A 17,661-nucleotide genomic window follows, 5' to 3' on the forward strand; every position below is an offset into this window, starting at 1 on the left:
GATGTCATTTTAAATTGATTTAATATTTCATTTTGGGACATGTGAAAGTACGGAAGAGGATTAGGGCCAGTGAAGAAAATATTCTGACTTTTAATTAAGTTCGGAACCTTTGCGCTGGTGGGTTGCGTCAGGACTGATTTCTTTGCAGGACTAGAATACCGGAAGTGGGCTGTCATTCTAGCCCTGTGTCCTTTAGCTAACAAACAGGCTAGGTGTGTACCCCGTGGAAAGATGCATAGGGATATGTTTTATGTATGACTTTTCTGTGTCATCTTGCTGGTAACATGTTGCGCGTTGGAGGTAAAGTTACCTGGTAAGTTTGCATTTTGTACAAAAATGGGCTCATCATTTACTAGTCGTCTACGAAGAGGTAACGTGCAGCACTAGCCTACCTGGCTCTCAGGAAAGCCATGCTAATTGTTTCTCATTTGATTTCTCAGTAAATACCTGTGCATATAAAGTTGATCAAATATACTAACACATTCCAAGCAATATGTAGAATGTCATGATACAGCCCGTGAGTGGGCCTTACCTGGATCTATGTTGTCGTTAGCTTCGTCAGACGACCAACTAGCTTGATGAAGATAACGGATGATGTCTCTCAATCTCAAGTCAATATACATTTTTCAAAAGTAATGTTTTAATGCATTACCTTCATCACAAATACATACTATTATGATTTCTGGTTGTTTACGATCATACATTTCTACTCGATGTCTTGGATTGTCACAATACCAAAATTGTCACTTCAATACTATACCTGTATAGAAAAAGATCTTGATGGATGATGAACATGAAAGTTCATCTTCTTTGTAATTTTGTTGTTTAAAACTAAGTTTAGGTTGTAGGGGGTGTCACAGAAAATGTACATTTACAGTGTGAAAAGTGCAGAAACCAGCACCCATATCTTCTTTTTTCTTTCCCCTGACTAAATGTATGGACAGTTCATAATTGCCCATGTTTATGAACTCAGTCGCGCCAAGTGGTGTATTGTAGTGTAATAGCGAGCATGATGATAGTCCTGCCAGATTTGATTTCATTCCATGATCTTATCCATTTCATTCCAGTTATACCATTGTATAAGTTATCGCTGTTTAAGCATCAATTTCTTTTTTTTTTTTGCATATTGGTGGTGTCTTTGGATAACCTCCAACTGTTTTGTTCTGTTAGCAGGGCATGCAGGAATGCGGTCCCCACCAGGACAGGGGTAAAATTTCGCATACCACTTCAGAAGCTGCACCCTCTGTACCGCGCCATCCACCACCGTTATTATGGAAACACCAACACTCAGCGTCCACCTCATCGCACAGCGGCCCGTTATTTCACTTCCATGTCACGGTTGCCCATGCGGCCACCGAAGCCGCCTCCGGGATCGGGGGGCCGGGGCTACCAGCAGAAGCGCAACTTCTGGGTGGCCCGACTGGCTGCGAGGCTGCTGAAGCTACGATACATTCTGCTTGGCAGCGCGGTGGGAGGAGGATACACTGCTAAGAAGGTATGCATTCGATCTGTGTGTCTGTGTCCCCGCCCTTATCATCCAGGGCAAGGTTGTAATTGAGCAGTGATCTACAACCATTTTTGTTCCATGGAACGGTCCAAACGAGTTCATGTTTTTTTTTTTTGGGCCAGCAACCATTTGCCGTCAGGGAGAAAAAAAAGGGCGTTAATGTCAGGTCTAAGTACCATCAGACATTATTTTACACACTGAAAGAAGAGGAGAAGACAACCAGTATTATTTTTGCTCGTGAGGAGAATTGCGTAGAAGGCCCAGTTACAGTCCTCCACCAATTCTGGACTCCTCTTCCGCTATCTCCTCTTTTTATTTTGGGTTGCCCTGGTTACAAAAGGCGGTGCTACACTAAAGGGAGGGGAGATTGTGGCTGTAGCAACGCTGATTAGCTAACTAAAGGATGTTATGTGGTGCGAGGCCTTGGCCGATTCGTGACCCCAGCAATGCAGAGTCTGTCCTTAGTTGGTTGGCAGCCTCGTCCTAGGCTGCGATCTCCAAACGTGCTGGGTGCCGTATCCCTGTAAAACAATGCTCTAGACTTTCTTACTAAGTTACATACAATAATAATAATAAGTAAATATTCAGATACCTCTCGTGCAAACACTCCAACAAACATTAAGTAAATGTAAGATAACTTGCATGAAGTCTACTTAAACAAACATTGAGTAAATATGGGATAACTTATGTGCAACTGCTTCAACATGTCTGTCTTTTCTGTAACACTTTATATCAAAGAAAAACTGTCCCGGTCAACAACAATTCATGAATAGAAACTACAAGGTTTAAAAGAGAAAGAACTTCTCTCAAACTAAACAAAGAACAAAGGTGTTCTGTTCATAACTAGTGAGGGCCTCTCACAGATAAGAAAGGAAGGGAGTCTAAGAACTCCCCGGAGCCAGACAGAGATCTTTGTCAAACATATGAGGCCTCCGGTTCAGGCCGACCAGCGCTTCTGCAAAAACAGTTATATTCCAACAGTTAACAAACAACACTTCCTTCTGCACCGCCGCTGTGTCAACAATGTCATCAAGCCATCAAGTGTTTTACACCTACATATTTGAAGTTACCTAACCCATTTTTACTCCTTCAATATTTCTCATGGGCACTCAGCCCACAGTTAGGAATCAGTGCTACTTGCTGATCACAGAAATCCTACTCCTTCCCCAACTAAAAAAAGATTCATTATAAAAGATAGCATTATGTTTTAGTGCACAACTTGCTCACTTATATCAATTTACTTTTAGACCTATGATGAGTGGAAGGATATGCTGCCTGATTTGAGCGAATACAACTGGGTCATTCCTGACTTTGTTTGGGAACTCAGCGAACAAATAGATCTTGGTAAGTGTTGTCATTGTTATGCTCTAAAGTGAAAGCCATAAAACAAACTTGGTCATACCGTATTACAGTTGAAAATATTGATGACTAGATTATGCTTGCATTTCACTGAATTACTTTCATTGTCAGTGTTGTTGTCCTCAGATAAATTTGCCAAAGCTCTCCCGGAGATGGAGGAAATAGCTAAGCTCCTGCCTGACTTTGACAAAATCGGGGAGAACTTCACTTTCATCAAAAGTCTCCTGTCCTCTGGTGAGTCAGTCAACGTGCCTCATCTTCCTAAAAAGTCAAACAAAACTTGGGGGTTGGACAGCCATAATGCATGACATCATGTGGAAAAAAAAAAATCCCAAGAGATTTTGCTCTTCATTCGAAAGGAACAGTTTGAAATGAGAACAACTTGGAAGTGAACCAGTGTCACGGAGCAGATACTTATGACCAACATGTAATCTACCTTAGGTGTTGCAATATGGTGTGACTAATCTTAGTCATTAAAATGAAGTAAAAACACAGTCAGGGTGTAACCCGCTGTCTGTTCCTTTGCTTTGTGCGGGGTTTATCTGATGATGGGTGCGGTGCCAAACACTATTCAATGACTCGACACTAATAGTACAGTGTCAGTCACAACACTGATAGACCTTTTGTTTGTTCCAAATTCAAAACCAGTTTCCCCCAGTGGAAGTGATGAAGTGAATTTGTTCCTGGGCCAAATTGTCATCATTGAACAGACTTTTTAAGAGTAGAGGAATTAAAAAAAAACATATATTTTGCACATAGTCCTTACAATCCTAGTTTTCAGGTAAGCACATACTGTTTTTCACTATGTTTAAAATGTGAGACCACCGCATGACGAGGGGAAAATAATTGCTGTGTGCTTACTGCCATATTCGCCCACTCGCAAATTAGTTCTTATATACATGAGGCAGTTTTCACATATAGTAAAACAAAATTAATCGTAAAATTTCTCGGAATGAATGCATTGGCTATTTAAATGAAATGACACGCCTTAACAATTGCTGAAGCATGTTTTGTTTTGCACGCCATTTTCATGTGGCCCCGCATTGACCATCATCCCACTGCTTCTGTCTTTCATGTTTATTTTGTTTTTTGTGTCGTTCCTCCTTTCTCCTCCATTATTCGCAGGTGTCAGTTTGGGTAGTGAAGTCAAAGGAGCTTCTGGTCTGCTTCTCTTGTTAGGTGTGTACACCAAAACTCACTAGTGCTACCCAGCTACCTCTCATCTTTCTGCTTTTTTATTTTTTTATTTTTTTAACCAGCATCTTCATGTGATTTTGTTCACTTGGGGAATCCTTGCCATGCTGAGATGTTGGCTTTCAATTTGCTGCCATTAACAGTCATTGCTGGTTCTGAAATTAGTGTGCTGTCGTTTTCTCACTGGGCGTAGTGTAACTGTTGAATGTTGTCTCAAACACTCTTGAGTTTATTTGGAACCAGTTATTACTTGATTGCATTTTAAATGAAAATCTCTTAGAATGTAGTGTCTCTTTTTTTTTCAGTTAGAAATTTCTTCATGCCAATTCCTCTCATGATTATTTTTTTATTTTTGCTAACTAGTATATTTATGCCTCCTTTGACTTCCACCCTCTCTGTCTCCTGGTCCATACGTTTTGTTCTAAATGGCACAATCTTGCTCAGATGCTTGGAAAATGGCAATAACAGCATTCATTTATTATTAACATTGCATCAGCCAATTTTTCCCCCCAAACACAGAGTGGAATATTAAATCTCTGTCACTGAGTTGTTTATATGTTTCCTTACAGTGCTTCAAATAAAGACAATAAAAGAAAATGACACACATTTCAGCATTGTGAAATAATTACCTCGTAGCCAGTGTGCAGAATCTTTGTATGGAATACTTTTTATTGGCTCATTTGATGCAAATTTACAGGCATTGCGAGATTTTCCACACATCTGACATTTAGCAACGGACGTTGTCACCTGTGGAATGTATGCATTATGCAAAAAATACCTGTAAGACATATCTAATGCTGCTGTTTCTCTTTTAGAAACTTCAGGTGAGCCGCCATTAAAAGCCACAGATGCTTCTACCGCAGCCTCTCAAGACGACAAGCAGTACAAAAAAGTAAGTTCACCCTTCACCCTAACATCTTCCGGCTGCTTGGCTCTTCTTATTCACCAAAATTGCAAGATGTGCGGTCCAAGAATCTCGACAAAGGTTTTATGTTTAAGGTGGTACATTCGGGTCACATCCCCACTGAAAAAAAACAAACACCCGGGGACCCTATTTCAATGTATTCACTGTGCGGCAGAATTTGTTTATACACACTGATGAGGTGTTCTTTTATGTGTCAGGTCATCTTGCTTCATCCCACTTTTACTATTTTGTCCTTCTTCTTTGTTCCTTTCCCCCACCCCAATGTTTGTTTTATGTATTGGTTGGTGAGCAATTGTAAAATGATGATGTCCTTTCCCCCCTCATCTGTAATCATCTCCAACATAACGCATCAAATAGCAAACAAGACAACTCAACATATAATACTAGGGTAAAGTTGGGGTGCTTCAAGTTATGTTGCTTTAACGGCATCTACTCCTTTTTTGAAAGACTTAAAACAAGATTCTGAGGTCACTGATATTCGATGAGAGGGCGTGGCTCGATTATGTTGGTTGGATTCTTTTGTCAATATCAGCCAAGAATACACAAAGGATCCTTGCTTTGTGCACAGGGGCACAGTCTCAAAAAGCTGGAAGCATATCCTTGTCCAAATGACGTCATTGAGGCGCCGTACCCCAAGACTTTTGTCTATACTGTGATGATTGATAAGTTATCAGATAGATTTACAATTCTCCGTGTTGCACAAAAATGTTGTCATGATGGGATGGAGTGAACTAAATTTCTGGCGTTGCACGCTCCCATGTGTTTCACCCTTGATAGAGTAACATACCTGCACTTGCTTATCGTTGTCATCTTCAGCAAAATCACCAGCCTACAGTGTTGACAGCCGTCAACTATTGATTTTTTTTTGCTGTGAAAATATGGGTTTAATTTCCAAGTGTAAGTAACCTTTAAGTCTTCGATCGTGATGAGGGTGATAAAGGATAAAAAAAAAAAAAAAGAATGATGCCACTTGCTGAGAGGTGCTAATTGTGGTATTAGTCACCTCTCCTGCCATCAGTTTGACCTCAGCCTTTGTTGTGTTGCACTGCACTGATGATGGTGGCAAGATTCCCCTAGGTGAATCTTTGACCCAAGCTAGAACAGCAACACTACCAGTGAATGGTCCGCTATATGTCAGCCCCATGTTGGGGAATCGCAATGGCCTTGTGGGCTGATTGCTGTTTGTGTTGCTGCTCCTGCCTGACTCTCATTATGACATACCCCCAGCAGGGTCTGCTCGGCGAACTCATTCTTATTCAGCAGCAGATCCAACAGCACGAGGAAGAGGTCCGACGGGCAGCTGCTGCCAATTATGCGCGTCCCCCACCGCCAGAGCCTGCTCCCACTCCGCCTCCGAACCCCAGCCCCCCTCATCACACACGCAAGGTGAAGGTCCCACCGTGCTTAGAGCCACCCTATCAAAAAAAAAAAAAAAAACACTTAAAGGGTTCACAACTAGTTTAATCTTATACCCTAAGGCTGGCGGCATTCGTCGATGGAACACACTAAAATTAACTAACATGGGCGAGTTTTAAACTGCATGGTTGAAGTGACACAATTTCTTTTTTCAACTCAACGGCTAATGACTTCATCATCAATCATTTGCATTGACTAGATAGGAAAATAAAAATATATATATAATGTGTAATTTGAAACCCAGTGTACTACTTCACTGAAAAAAGTATAGATCCTTGTTTAGGCATCTGCGAATGTGGGTTTTATGCAACATTGGATATGTGTCACTCGAAATGTACCGTAATTTTCGGACTATAAGTCGCGGTTTTTTTTTCATAGTTTGGGTGGGGGGGCGACTTATATACATATATATGGGTTTTTTTCACTTTTATGGGCATTTTATGGCTGGTGCGACTTATACTCCGGTGCGACTTATAGTCCGAAAATTACGGTATGTGCAAATAAAAAAAGTAATAAAAAAGTTCAATCTGAATTGGGAACTTGGAGCAGAAGTTCAAATTCATCCAAGATGTTAGGTAAACCAGTATTGTAGTAACAATCACCACACCCAACATTGCATTATACTGCCACACCCTAGAAAAACATTTTATGCTACATATACACAGTCCGACCACAATATTATACTGCTTATATTTTAGAAAGTCCTCTCAGTATGCTCAAATCTAGACTGAGTTAATGCCCCATGATGAAAGCCCCTTCTCCCATCACCTTCACCTACAATATTTATTGTCAGGCTACAAGATGCTGTGCAGGTAGCTTGTTGGCAGGCCACACGTGAACCTTCATTGTCTAGTCCAAGATGCCACTTACCGTGCACAATTGGACTCCTTTTTCTGTAATGGAGCATGTGGTAAAGATTGGAAAACTTCTGCATGGTGTGAGGTGTACTTTTTGAAATGTCTGTGGTGTAGTCAAGGTGTGTGCAGGATTGTCACTTCTAAATACAATTATTTCTTTCTTATTAACATTCCAAACAATCTTAACACTGTTTGTGCATTCCATCCAGACTTAACGGACTTTTGATCATTCTGCAGTTTTATGTCTTTACTGTCTTCCTACCAAATCCCATTTCTTCCTTTGAGGTGTCTCCCCTGTATTGTTGTTCATAATTGAAACAAATCTGCTGCACATGTACAAAATATGTACCTGATTGGGGTTTGAATATACAATCACACTTTAATTGCCTGTGAACGATTTTGTGATCCCTGTATCAATGTCGGAGAGCTCATGTCATGTGAACTTTTCTTTTACATCACCACAGGGGAAAAGAACAGAACCTTGGCAGAATATGGACTGGGTGCCTGACTTTGTTTTCCCCCAGTCTTTTTATTCTTCGTCATACATTTAAATTTGTCTTATTACAATGTGCAACTAACAAGTGATTGTTGTGTGACTTAAAGGTGACCCGAAAGTCATGCAGAAAAGAAGAATTAACTCAATTTGTTATTGTTCCTTGTTTTTTTGTTTTTTTTCCTCTCCTTTGATTACTAGTCCTCAGATAAAGAAAAGATAGATCAGCTCCAAGAAGACCTTCTTCGTACCCAGGTAGACTCACAGTGACTACTCTGTTTTAGTTTTGATATAGAATTTGATACATTTATATTATTGTGCAGTCCTGAATTATCTGAATAGTGATTTGAATTGCTAATTTGTTTTTGTTTGTTTATTCCTATTGGTCTTTATGAAAAAACAATGCATTAAATCTAGACGTTATCTACTCTGTGATATATGTCCTCTGACTGAATGTCAAAGGACTGATTGTTTCCTGTCCTCTGTTCATAGCTTAAGTATCAACGCATGCTGGAGAGACTGGAGAAAGAGAACAAGGAGTTGAGGAAAGTGGTTCTGCAAAAGGACGACAAAGGGATCCACCAAAGAAAAGTAAAGGTTAGTTGCACCCTGTTTAAAACCCAACAATTATGTTAAGTGTTTGCTATTGTTTCTAAAACCTTGAATGGACAGTTTTTATTGCACCAAAGTAAACTAGGTATGTAATAGTATTTGTCTCCTTGTTTTTGTAGAAATCCCTTATTGATTTGTATTCTGAAGTTTTGGACATCCTGTCTGACTATGATGCCAACTACAACACACAGGACCATTTACCCAGGGTACGAAGCATGCATTGAGTACACTTCACGAAAAATATTTGTGTGCAATTCAAAAAACATGGAAAAGAAATCACCCTTGGGTCACTTGCATTTGTAATTTATTTTAATACAATTATTTTGGAATTTGTGATAGACATATTTCATTTTCCAAAATGAATCGCAGCTTTTGTATTATCCTAACCACTCGTGCATAATTTTTCATTCCCTCTTTTCTTTCCTACGTCCCTAAAGGTGGTTGTGGTGGGCGATCAGAGTGCTGGCAAGACAAGTGTCCTGGAGATGATTGCACAGGCCAGGATTTTTCCAAGAGGCTCTGGAGAGATGATGACACGATCTCCTGTTAAGGTACTATGTGGGACCAGAGTGAATTTAGTTTGTTGTGATTTTTTTCTTTTCTTTTGTAAGGATGATGTGCAAGAACAGTTTTGTTTGATTTCACAGTATGTTTTCTTTCTGCAGGTGACACTCAGTGAAGGCCCCCACCATGTGGCTTTGTTCAAAGACAGTGGTCGTGAGTTTGACTTGACCAAGGAGGAAGATGTAAGACTATTTCTGTCCATCTAGCACAAATATACATACAGAAACTAACCTTTCTTTTTTGTGCTGTGCAGCTGGCGGCTCTGAGGCATGAGATTGAGCTGCGGATGAGAAAGAGTGTGAAAGAAGGACAAACTGTCAGCTGTGAGGTTTGTACATTAGTTTTCCATGTGAATTGAAAGCATGAATTTACTTTTTTGTTCCGTGAATGTGTTGTCTAACTGTGAGTTTGATTGTATTTTTAATCAACAGACAATATCGTTAAGTGTCAAAGGCCCAGGAATCCAGAGAATGGTTCTTGTTGATTTACCGGGTGTCATCAGTGTGAGTAAAGCTCTCTGCAGTCTTTTATTTCCCATCCGTCCATTTTCTGCACCAGTTATCCTCATTAGGCTCACAGGTGAGCCGAAGCCTCTTCCCGCTGACTTTTGGCGAGATGCAGGGCAAACCCTGGACCAGTCAGCAGCCAATCACAGGCCACTTAGAGAGCCATTCACATACAGTCATGACTTTTTTGTCCAATTATAGATTTTCAATGGGGTCTATATCTCCTTTTTATCATTTATTTAGAGAAAACTCATGAAGATTAAATGCAGCCCTTGAAGTGTTTTATTTTTTTCCCCTTCTTCCCAGACTGTGACGTCAGGCATGGCATCAGACACTAAGGAGACCATCTTCAGTATTAGTAAGGCCTACATGCAAAACCCCAATGCAATCATCCTTTGCATTCAAGGTAAGTTGTGATCTTGCATCTCCATTTGAAATGACTATATTGAAGCCAGCAAGGTGACAGAAAGTTGCTAATCTGCCTCCATCTAGACGGCAGCGTGGATGCAGAGCGAAGCATTGTAACTGATTTGGTTAGCCAAATGGACCCCCATGGGAAAAGGACAATCTTTGTGTTGACCAAAGTGGACTTGGCTGAGAAGAACCTGGCCAGCCCGAGCAGAGTAAGACTGCTTTCAAGTCAATTAAAATATATTTGCAGGCTGAAGAACAGAAATGTATTTGCTCATTTATTAGAAGCTATAAACTGCTCTTCTCCAAAAGGTGCACATCCCTTTTTTAATCTGATACTCACAGATTGCTGTTGCAGGCATTGAAAATAAACAAATCTATTAATTATTTCAGATCCAACAAATAGTTGAGGGCAAACTGTTTCCCATGAAGGCTCTGGGATACTTTGCTGTCGTGACAGGAAAAGGTAATTCCCATTAGCGCATGTGTGTATTAGTTCAACATCAATCAACTAATTTTGTCAACCAGATGTTCTCTTTTGCCTTGAGTTGTCTGGAGTAATTTGTTTTTGTAATTTAACTTCGTACAACTCCACTGGATTTCTCATTCCACCGACTCATGTACAGGAAGCAGTGGCGAGAGCATTGACTCAATTAAAGACTATGAGGAGGACTTCTTCCAGAACTCCAGATTATTGCGGTAAGCGCAAACAGTGCAGATACTCCTTGCATTTTTTACATTAGTTAGAAAGTTAGATGCAATGTTTTATGGTGGTCGTTGTGTTTTGCTGACAGTCACGTGTGTCTTTTGTCCCTAGGGACGGCATGTTGAAAGCCCACCAGGTGACCACGAAGAACTTGAGTCTGGCCGTTTCAGACTGCTTCTGGAAAATGGTCAGAGAGTCTGTGGAGCAGCAAGCAGACGTCTTTAAAGGTAGGTCGTCTCTCACTGTGCTTCTTTCCTTCGCAGATGAGTTAGCGCTTCAGGCCAAGACCCAGCTGTCTACCTACACCTCACCGAGAAGCAGCATTCTTTTGAGAACAAAAATATACTGTGCATATTCTATCCCGCGCCCTCCCTTTTTCCCCAGCCCACTTGATTGGCCATACTTTTCCCATGCTGCCACTTTTCTCACGTTAGCTCTGCCCTCCCACAGCAATTAGTTGAGACAATCACAGGCTAAGAGAACCAGAGATTTATGGCCCTACTCCTGCAGTTCCCATAGGCCTATTGTGTGCCATATTGATCCACTGCTCATCAAATCACACTCAGCCAGTCTCCCATCCCTGTTCAGAACCACTGTGGCACCATAACCGAGCAATTGGCCAAATCTCCAATTGGAATAGAGAGCAGTATTTTAACATCGGGTGCGTAGAGAGATGTGTACATGTAGCGTTCACGTGTATTAGAACCAAACTGTGGACATTTGACAAAAGTGTGCCTCTGTGATGGTCCCAATTCTTCTTTAAATTCTTCTTGTCCTGAAGGCGTAGATAAGTGTGGAAGTCATCACCTGATATTAGTCAAACTGGCACCATTAGTAGCAGACAGTCTCAGAGTTGCCATAATGTGTAAAAAATACAAAGTCATGTCTTATCTGTGCTGGCCTTGCTTGTTGATTTATACTTATTACCTTGAAATTTTAACCTTGATGATCATCCAATCACAAGCATCTGTGAAATTACCGCTTGATAAATTTACTTGCACGTCATACTACAGAAAAGTGTTATTCCTGTTAGTTATATGTTCATATTTGAAGTACTATACTTTTTTTTGTTTTGTTTCTAGCATCCCGTTTCAACCTGGAGACAGAGTGGAAAAACAATTATCCTCGTTTGAGAGAACTGGATCGGGTAAGACAAAAAAAAATCCAGTAGCTCTGGTATGAACTTTCTCATAATACAAATAACGCTTTAATAGATAAATGTGAATGGATATTTTTTTTAATCTGATAGTAGACTAACTATGCAGGTGTCTTTTTGCAGAATGAACTGTACGAAAAGGCCAAGAATGAAATCTTGGATGAAGTCATCAACTTGAGTCAAGTGACTCCACAGCACTGGTAAGATAATTTGTGTGCTTGCCGTCACTTCGTTGCAATCAATATTCTTGATGAATCGTCCATGGACATGAACGGGGTGGCCCGATTATCCACCCTGCTCTATTGGAGATCATGCTTATTGACAGTGCAGATGGTTATCCGGAACAAAGGGAAGGAAGCATATTGAAATATGAACATTCGTTTGGGATAAATGAGTCATAGCCCTGGTTTGGTCTCATGGTGACGTGGTGCACAGGCCAGGGCGGTATTGCTCCATTGTCGGCTTGCCACGAGGGGATCCAGTGGCAAGACTTAATTGTTAACAGGGTCACAGTGAAACCATATTGGAATCTACAGCCAAGTGCAATCACAGCTGATGTTAGCATCTTTCATTTTTGTTATCTTAACAGGGAAGCCATCCTGCAGAAGAAGCTGTGGGAGCGTGTTTCCACACATGTGATAGAGAACATCTACCTACCTGCTGCACAAACAATGGACTCGGGGACCTTTAACACCACCGTAGACATTAAACTGAAGCAGTGGACTGACAAGCAGCTTCCACACAAAGCCCTCGAGGTAAAAGCTTTGAAAATGTCAGTCTATTCATTGCTTGTATGCCTGTATACAGTATAATGCAATTTTTATTGTAATGCGATAAAAGGAAATCTGTTGAGAAATTTGAAATGCCTTGAGAAAAAAAAAAAAAACATTGATCTTGTTTTTAGGTTGCCTGGGAGACACTGCAGGAGGAATTTGCTCGCTTCATTGCTGAGTACAAAGGCAAAGACCAGGATGACATTTTTGACAAGCTGAAGGAGGCTGTGAAAGACGAGAGCATCAAGAGGCACAAGTGGAATGAGAGGGCCATGGACAGCCTGGTAAATAGACTGTCAACAAATTCTGGCAGACTGAATACAAGGTCATCTATGTCAGCTGGCATTTGTAATGTTCTTCCAATGTTCTTGTGGTGTGTGTCATCAGAGGGTGATCCAGCACAATGCCCTGGAAGACCGTTCCATTACGGACAAGCCTCAGTGGGATGCAGCAATTCAATTCATGGAACAAACTTTGCAGTCACGCCTCAAAGACAGTATGTGCTGTGCTGTGCTGTGTTTCTTCCATTAGCAACGTGACAAGTGACCGCCTTTGGATTCCCCCCCACCCCCAAAAAAAAGTGTGCAATGAGCATTTCAAACTCCCCCATAAGAAAGAAACTTCAGAAAAAGCAACCGACGACAGAAGTAGATGACCTATATTTCATCCATGCTTTTAGGGGCAGTGACGTCGTTTGAAATGTTGTGGTTTGATGCATCAACATCAATAACCCTTCAGAATTTCTACGCTTATTGACGATTTTTTTTTTTTTTTTACTGAGGCGTCAATCGGAGAAAGGTTTCCCAACACAGCAAAAGAAATTGAAGGGTTGAGGACATAATTATAGAACTAATCAAGTTATACTGTTTTACTCTAATTTCAAGTTTTTTTCCCCCCCAATTGCCGAAATCACACAAATGCATTCCCACTAAATGCAATCTTTATTAGCCATTTCAAAGTGTTGAGCTAGCTTGAGAACAAATCGATTAATTCTCTCGGGCTTTTCAACTGTCTTAAATAATGTCACCTAACTTTCTTTTCAGCTGAAGCTGTAATCAAAGACATGGTAGGTCCAGACTGGAAGGAGAGGTGGATGAGCTGGAAGAACCGAACACCAGATCAGGTAGTGTTTCTAAATAATTACTATATTGACTTTTCTTCCTATCCTAAGCCTGTTCCCGTTAAACTCTAGCGTCAGCCAGATTACTGTATCGACTTTTCATTCGATAAATAAAATGTGCATGCTAGTTTTTTGCAGACTTGATAGTAATTTACATGTTTGTTTACATGTTATCAACATTGTTGCGCTGCTTCTTTCCCTCAACACACACACACACTTACTCTTATGATATGTTAATATTAATGTTAATATTTTGTACACTTTACAAAATTTTATTTGATCAGTCTAAGAGATTTTATTAATTTTATTCATAAGCAGTCCAGATAATCGATGGATGGATTTCAATGCCAGCGGTAAATATTCTTAAGAATACATGATTTAAGTGCTTAACGCATATCCCCCACACTTAACAGCATATCCGCAATGAAACAAGAACAGAGCTTGAGCGCTTGCTGAAGCTGCACGATGAGCATACGGCTTACCTGGCCAACGATGAGGTCACCACAGTCAGGAAGAACCTGGAGGGACGAGGCGTGGAAGTGGACCCAGTACTTGTGAGCCCAGGATATTTGTTGTTCTCAAATAATTGTTCTAGAATGTGGTCCGATGAATAACGCCTTGATTTTTCACTCCAGATCAAAGACACATGGCATCAGCTCTATCGACGTCACTTTTTGCAAAAGGCTCTGGCCCACTGTAGCCTCTGCAAAAGGGGCTTCTACTATTACCAGAGGCACTTTGTTGACTCTGAGGTAAAAGAAAATAAATGTTCTAAGGTTGTCATTCTCACCTTCAGTTATTCAAAGTGGCTGTTGCGCGGTTTCCACAGTTGGAGTGCAATGACGTCGTCCTTTTCTGGAGAATTCAGAGGATGCTGGTCATCACTGCCAACACACTACGACAGCAGCTCACCAACACTGAAGGTAAAGACCAGTGCAGACGCTTAAGATATTGGGCTCCATTCTCAAATATGCAAAGTTTTGCATAGCAATACACTGCTATTATAGGTGATAATATTTATATACTGTCTTGTACTTGTTGCTCAATTCTATTCTTCTCAGTGCGCCGACTGGAGAAAAATGTCAAAGAGGTGCTAGAGGACTTTGGAGAGGATATGGAGAAGAAATCTCAGCTCATCACTGGCCGCCGAGTCCAACTTGCCGAGGATCTCAGTAAGACTGAATGCATTTGTATATTTTTTGCAGGATGAAATGTTGCAACACTTGCAGGTGTTCCTCGAGTGCTCAGTAGGTGGCAGCAATGTTTAAGAAAGTGGGTACTTTAAAACCGTTCAAGTGTGCAAGACCATTTAGTGAAAACCACTTTAGCCTTTGCCAACATCAACAAAGGCAATGGTTGAATGGATTTTTTTTTTTTTTTGGCCTTGTTTTTAATTGTCCTATTCTTGGGTCTTCAAATGCAATCTTTTCAGAATGCTTTATAGAATATTTTCACTTTATAAATGGGTTTTGCTCACAATTGCAAATACTGTCTTTGGGAATGGTGTTCAGTTTGAGCATTAACATCACAGCCAAAACTATAATGGAGGAACACAACTATAGTGTATGGAGCATCCGTATTCATCCTGCTTTTAAAATGAGTTGTTGTTCTCGGTTCATGATGGAGTTCTGTTCCTATGACACCATTGTCAAATATGTTTGTCATATTCTTTTCAAAACACATCGTCTTGCTTGCCTCTACTACACACACATTCCTGATGGTATAAATTCATGACCCACCCTGTAAAATGTAATTTCTTGCCATTTGTGACTGTTGACTGACTGACTTTTGTGATCTTTTGCAGAGAAGGTTCGTGAGATCCAGGAGAAGCTTGAAGCCTTCATAGAAGCTCTACACAAAGAGAAATAAGACAGGTAGAGTACTTTAGGAGATGTAAAACTAAAGGTTTAATTATAAGTAGAATGTCTCATGTCTGTTTATTCTCGCCACTCTGCTTCACAGAACTGTTGAGAATTAAGGTAATGTTTCGCTCACAGAAGAAAAAAATGCACTGATTGATAGAATTTGATCATGATGGACTGCTGGATACCACACACGTCAACCCCCTCATCTGAATTTAATAGTCACACCTTTAAGCTCTTACCTCCTTGACATTCATGGAAAGATGGACCTTAAAAGAAAGAAGATTTATCAGAAGACTCTCTTGGAGTATATCTTTCTGTTTTGGGGGGAGCTGTCCTGGTCAAGAGTGGGACAGGACCTCCCATTGTTAAATCTGAAAGAAGACAACAAACCATGACAATGGAGAAGAAGGCTGCATGTTTGTGGCTATTTGAACATTTACCCTGTTTCATTGAGCTTTTGCGTCTCGTTGGATCCCCAGGCACCATTTGAAAAGAACCAACTGTGGACCTGGACACATTATTATTTAAAGAGTCATTGGTGGACTGGAAATTAAGAAAGCACTGATTGGTTAATTCTGTCCACAAAGTCCATACAACTTACCCTCATGTTCCATATTTTGTTTATCAGTGTGTTCTTCATTTTCACTTCACACAGATGAGTACGCATTCCCATGTTCCAAAAGGTTTTACAAAAAGAATCCACTTTATTTAAATGTGTAAATACAATTGGTGGAAAAAAAATAAAAGGTTAGCATGTCTGTGTGTAATTTGGACGAATAGTAAATTAAGAATAATAAAACTAATAGATAAAGGGGGAAAGTCCTGCATTTCTTTCTGGTCTTTGAACACCGCATTGACACACAAGTCACAATAATAACAAAAAAAATATGCCCTTCCAAAGTTAACTGTTCAGTTTTGTCAATGTTTGTTCTATTCACGTAACTCTTGATCTGGTTGTAGTCGGCAGTGGTGTCGGACTGCACTGAGTCGTACTCAGAGCTGTTTCTAATATTTTGCACTTTGGCAACCATGATAGTAGAGGATAGATGATCAACCATGATACATTCTTTTTCTCTTAGAGACCAGATCACGCCCCGACTTGACTTGGAACACTCTTGACTGTCGCCCATATAAACATTCATTTTTCCTACTCTGCGAATTCAACTGAAAGGGTGTGTGTACCACAGTACTCGTGGATTGTATGTATGTATGTATTGTGTATATGGCTCCAAAGACATAATGGGCTTTTTCAAACAGGTATAGTGATGTTAAATTAGCAGCGTTTACGGCACAGCACCACTCACAAGGACAAAGTGCACTTGTCTGAAACAAAATCAGTGAAATGGTTGCTTGAATAATAGTTTGTTAAAAGTCATGTTTGCAAGGTGTGATCAGTCGTTTGTTCTTTATTTATTTCATTTGTGTTTAACGGAAAAAATAAAATTGACAAATGAAATGATTTTTTCCCCATGACTTCTCAGTTAACATTTGTTCAAAGGAAAGTTCATCAGACTTTCTGGGAAGTTTGGCCAACACCGACATTTTTGATTGATGGCAAACTGGAAAATTGCAATTTTAATATTAGAACCAGAAATTTTGCAGGACTTATTGTGACATGGGAAATTGGCAGTGCTGGAAAGAAAAAAAGAAAATAATGTAGAATAGTGAAGAGACCCTGTCACCCAGACCCAAGATGGAAGCACAATAAGTTTTTACTCAAATTTACACTTATTTTTTAACATAACAGTTACTGTTTAAGCGGAAGTCAAAATGTGTCAAAATTGTTCTTTACGATCTATCTTTTAACTAAACAGGTGCTATTATTCCTTTAAACCCCCTCTCCTCCCTTTTCCCCAGCTCAGGTGATTGGCTACTTTTGCTATCCTGACACTTTTCCCATGTTAGCTCTGCCCTCCTGCAGCAATTAGCCGAGACAATCACAGGCTAAGAAAACCAGAGATTTATGGCTATGCTCCTGCAGGTTCCCATTGGTCCATTGTGCGCTATATCGATTCACAGCTCATCAAATCACACTCAGCCAGCCACCATCCTTGTTTGGCGCCACTGCGGCCCCTCAACCCAGCAATTAGCCTAATCGCCACTGTGAATAGGGAACAGTGACTTGGCATCGGGTGTGTGTGGTGCTACGTACGCTTGCAGAAGCATTCACATAAATGAGAACTTAATTACTGATGTT

The 17,661-nt window shown here is 40.4% G+C and overlaps 1 protein-coding gene across 12 annotated transcripts; it reads left to right on the forward strand.

Annotated features, from left to right (window-relative positions):
• The first annotated feature begins 148 nt into the window (after nt 1–148).
• opa1 (OPA1 mitochondrial dynamin like GTPase) lies at nt 149–16,918 on the forward strand. Of its 12 annotated transcripts, none has more exons than XM_037249731.1 (31): nt 149–313; nt 1,171–1,495; nt 2,755–2,851; nt 2,978–3,100; nt 3,992–4,045; nt 4,876–4,952; nt 6,213–6,371; nt 7,953–8,006; nt 8,244–8,348; nt 8,483–8,569; nt 8,801–8,914; nt 9,029–9,109; nt 9,181–9,255; nt 9,359–9,430; nt 9,740–9,839; nt 9,926–10,056; nt 10,238–10,310; nt 10,471–10,543; nt 10,662–10,777; nt 11,633–11,697; nt 11,830–11,906; nt 12,296–12,461; nt 12,611–12,763; nt 12,867–12,975; nt 13,523–13,602; nt 14,013–14,153; nt 14,235–14,351; nt 14,429–14,522; nt 14,661–14,771; nt 15,404–15,476; nt 15,560–16,918. In XM_037249731.1, the coding sequence occupies exons 1-30, from the start codon at nt 255–257 to the stop codon at nt 15,466–15,468; spliced, it is 3,153 nt and encodes a 1,050-aa protein (XP_037105626.1). In that variant the 5' UTR covers nt 149–254; the 3' UTR covers nt 15,469–15,476; nt 15,560–16,918. The 12 variants fall into 12 exon arrangements, with proteins under 12 accessions (XP_037105626.1, XP_037105627.1, XP_037105628.1 ...); XM_037249732.1 differs by having other exon boundaries at nt 15,404–15,473; nt 15,562–16,918; XM_037249733.1 differs by having other exon boundaries at nt 15,404–15,472; nt 15,557–16,918.
• The last annotated feature ends 743 nt before the right edge of the window (nt 16,919–17,661 follow it).

This window comes from Syngnathus acus, chromosome 4 (genome assembly GCF_901709675.1).
Source record: "Syngnathus acus chromosome 4, fSynAcu1.2, whole genome shotgun sequence".
NCBI lineage: Eukaryota > Metazoa > Chordata > Actinopteri > Syngnathiformes > Syngnathidae > Syngnathus > Syngnathus acus.

Bases quoted from the DNA above. Each gene is read 5' to 3' on its own strand.
- opa1 (XM_037249731.1), top strand. From the start codon at position 255: ATGACTTTTCTGTGTCATCTTGCTGGTAACATGTTGCGCGTTGGAGGT. The intron at 2,852-2,977 runs GTAAGTGTTGTC...TTTCATTGTCAG, and splicing joins CAGCGAACAAATAGATCTTG to TGTTGTTGTCCTCAGATAAA. The intron at 12,976-13,522 runs GTATGTGCTGTG...CTTTCTTTTCAG, and splicing joins GCAGTCACGCCTCAAAGACA to CTGAAGCTGTAATCAAAGAC.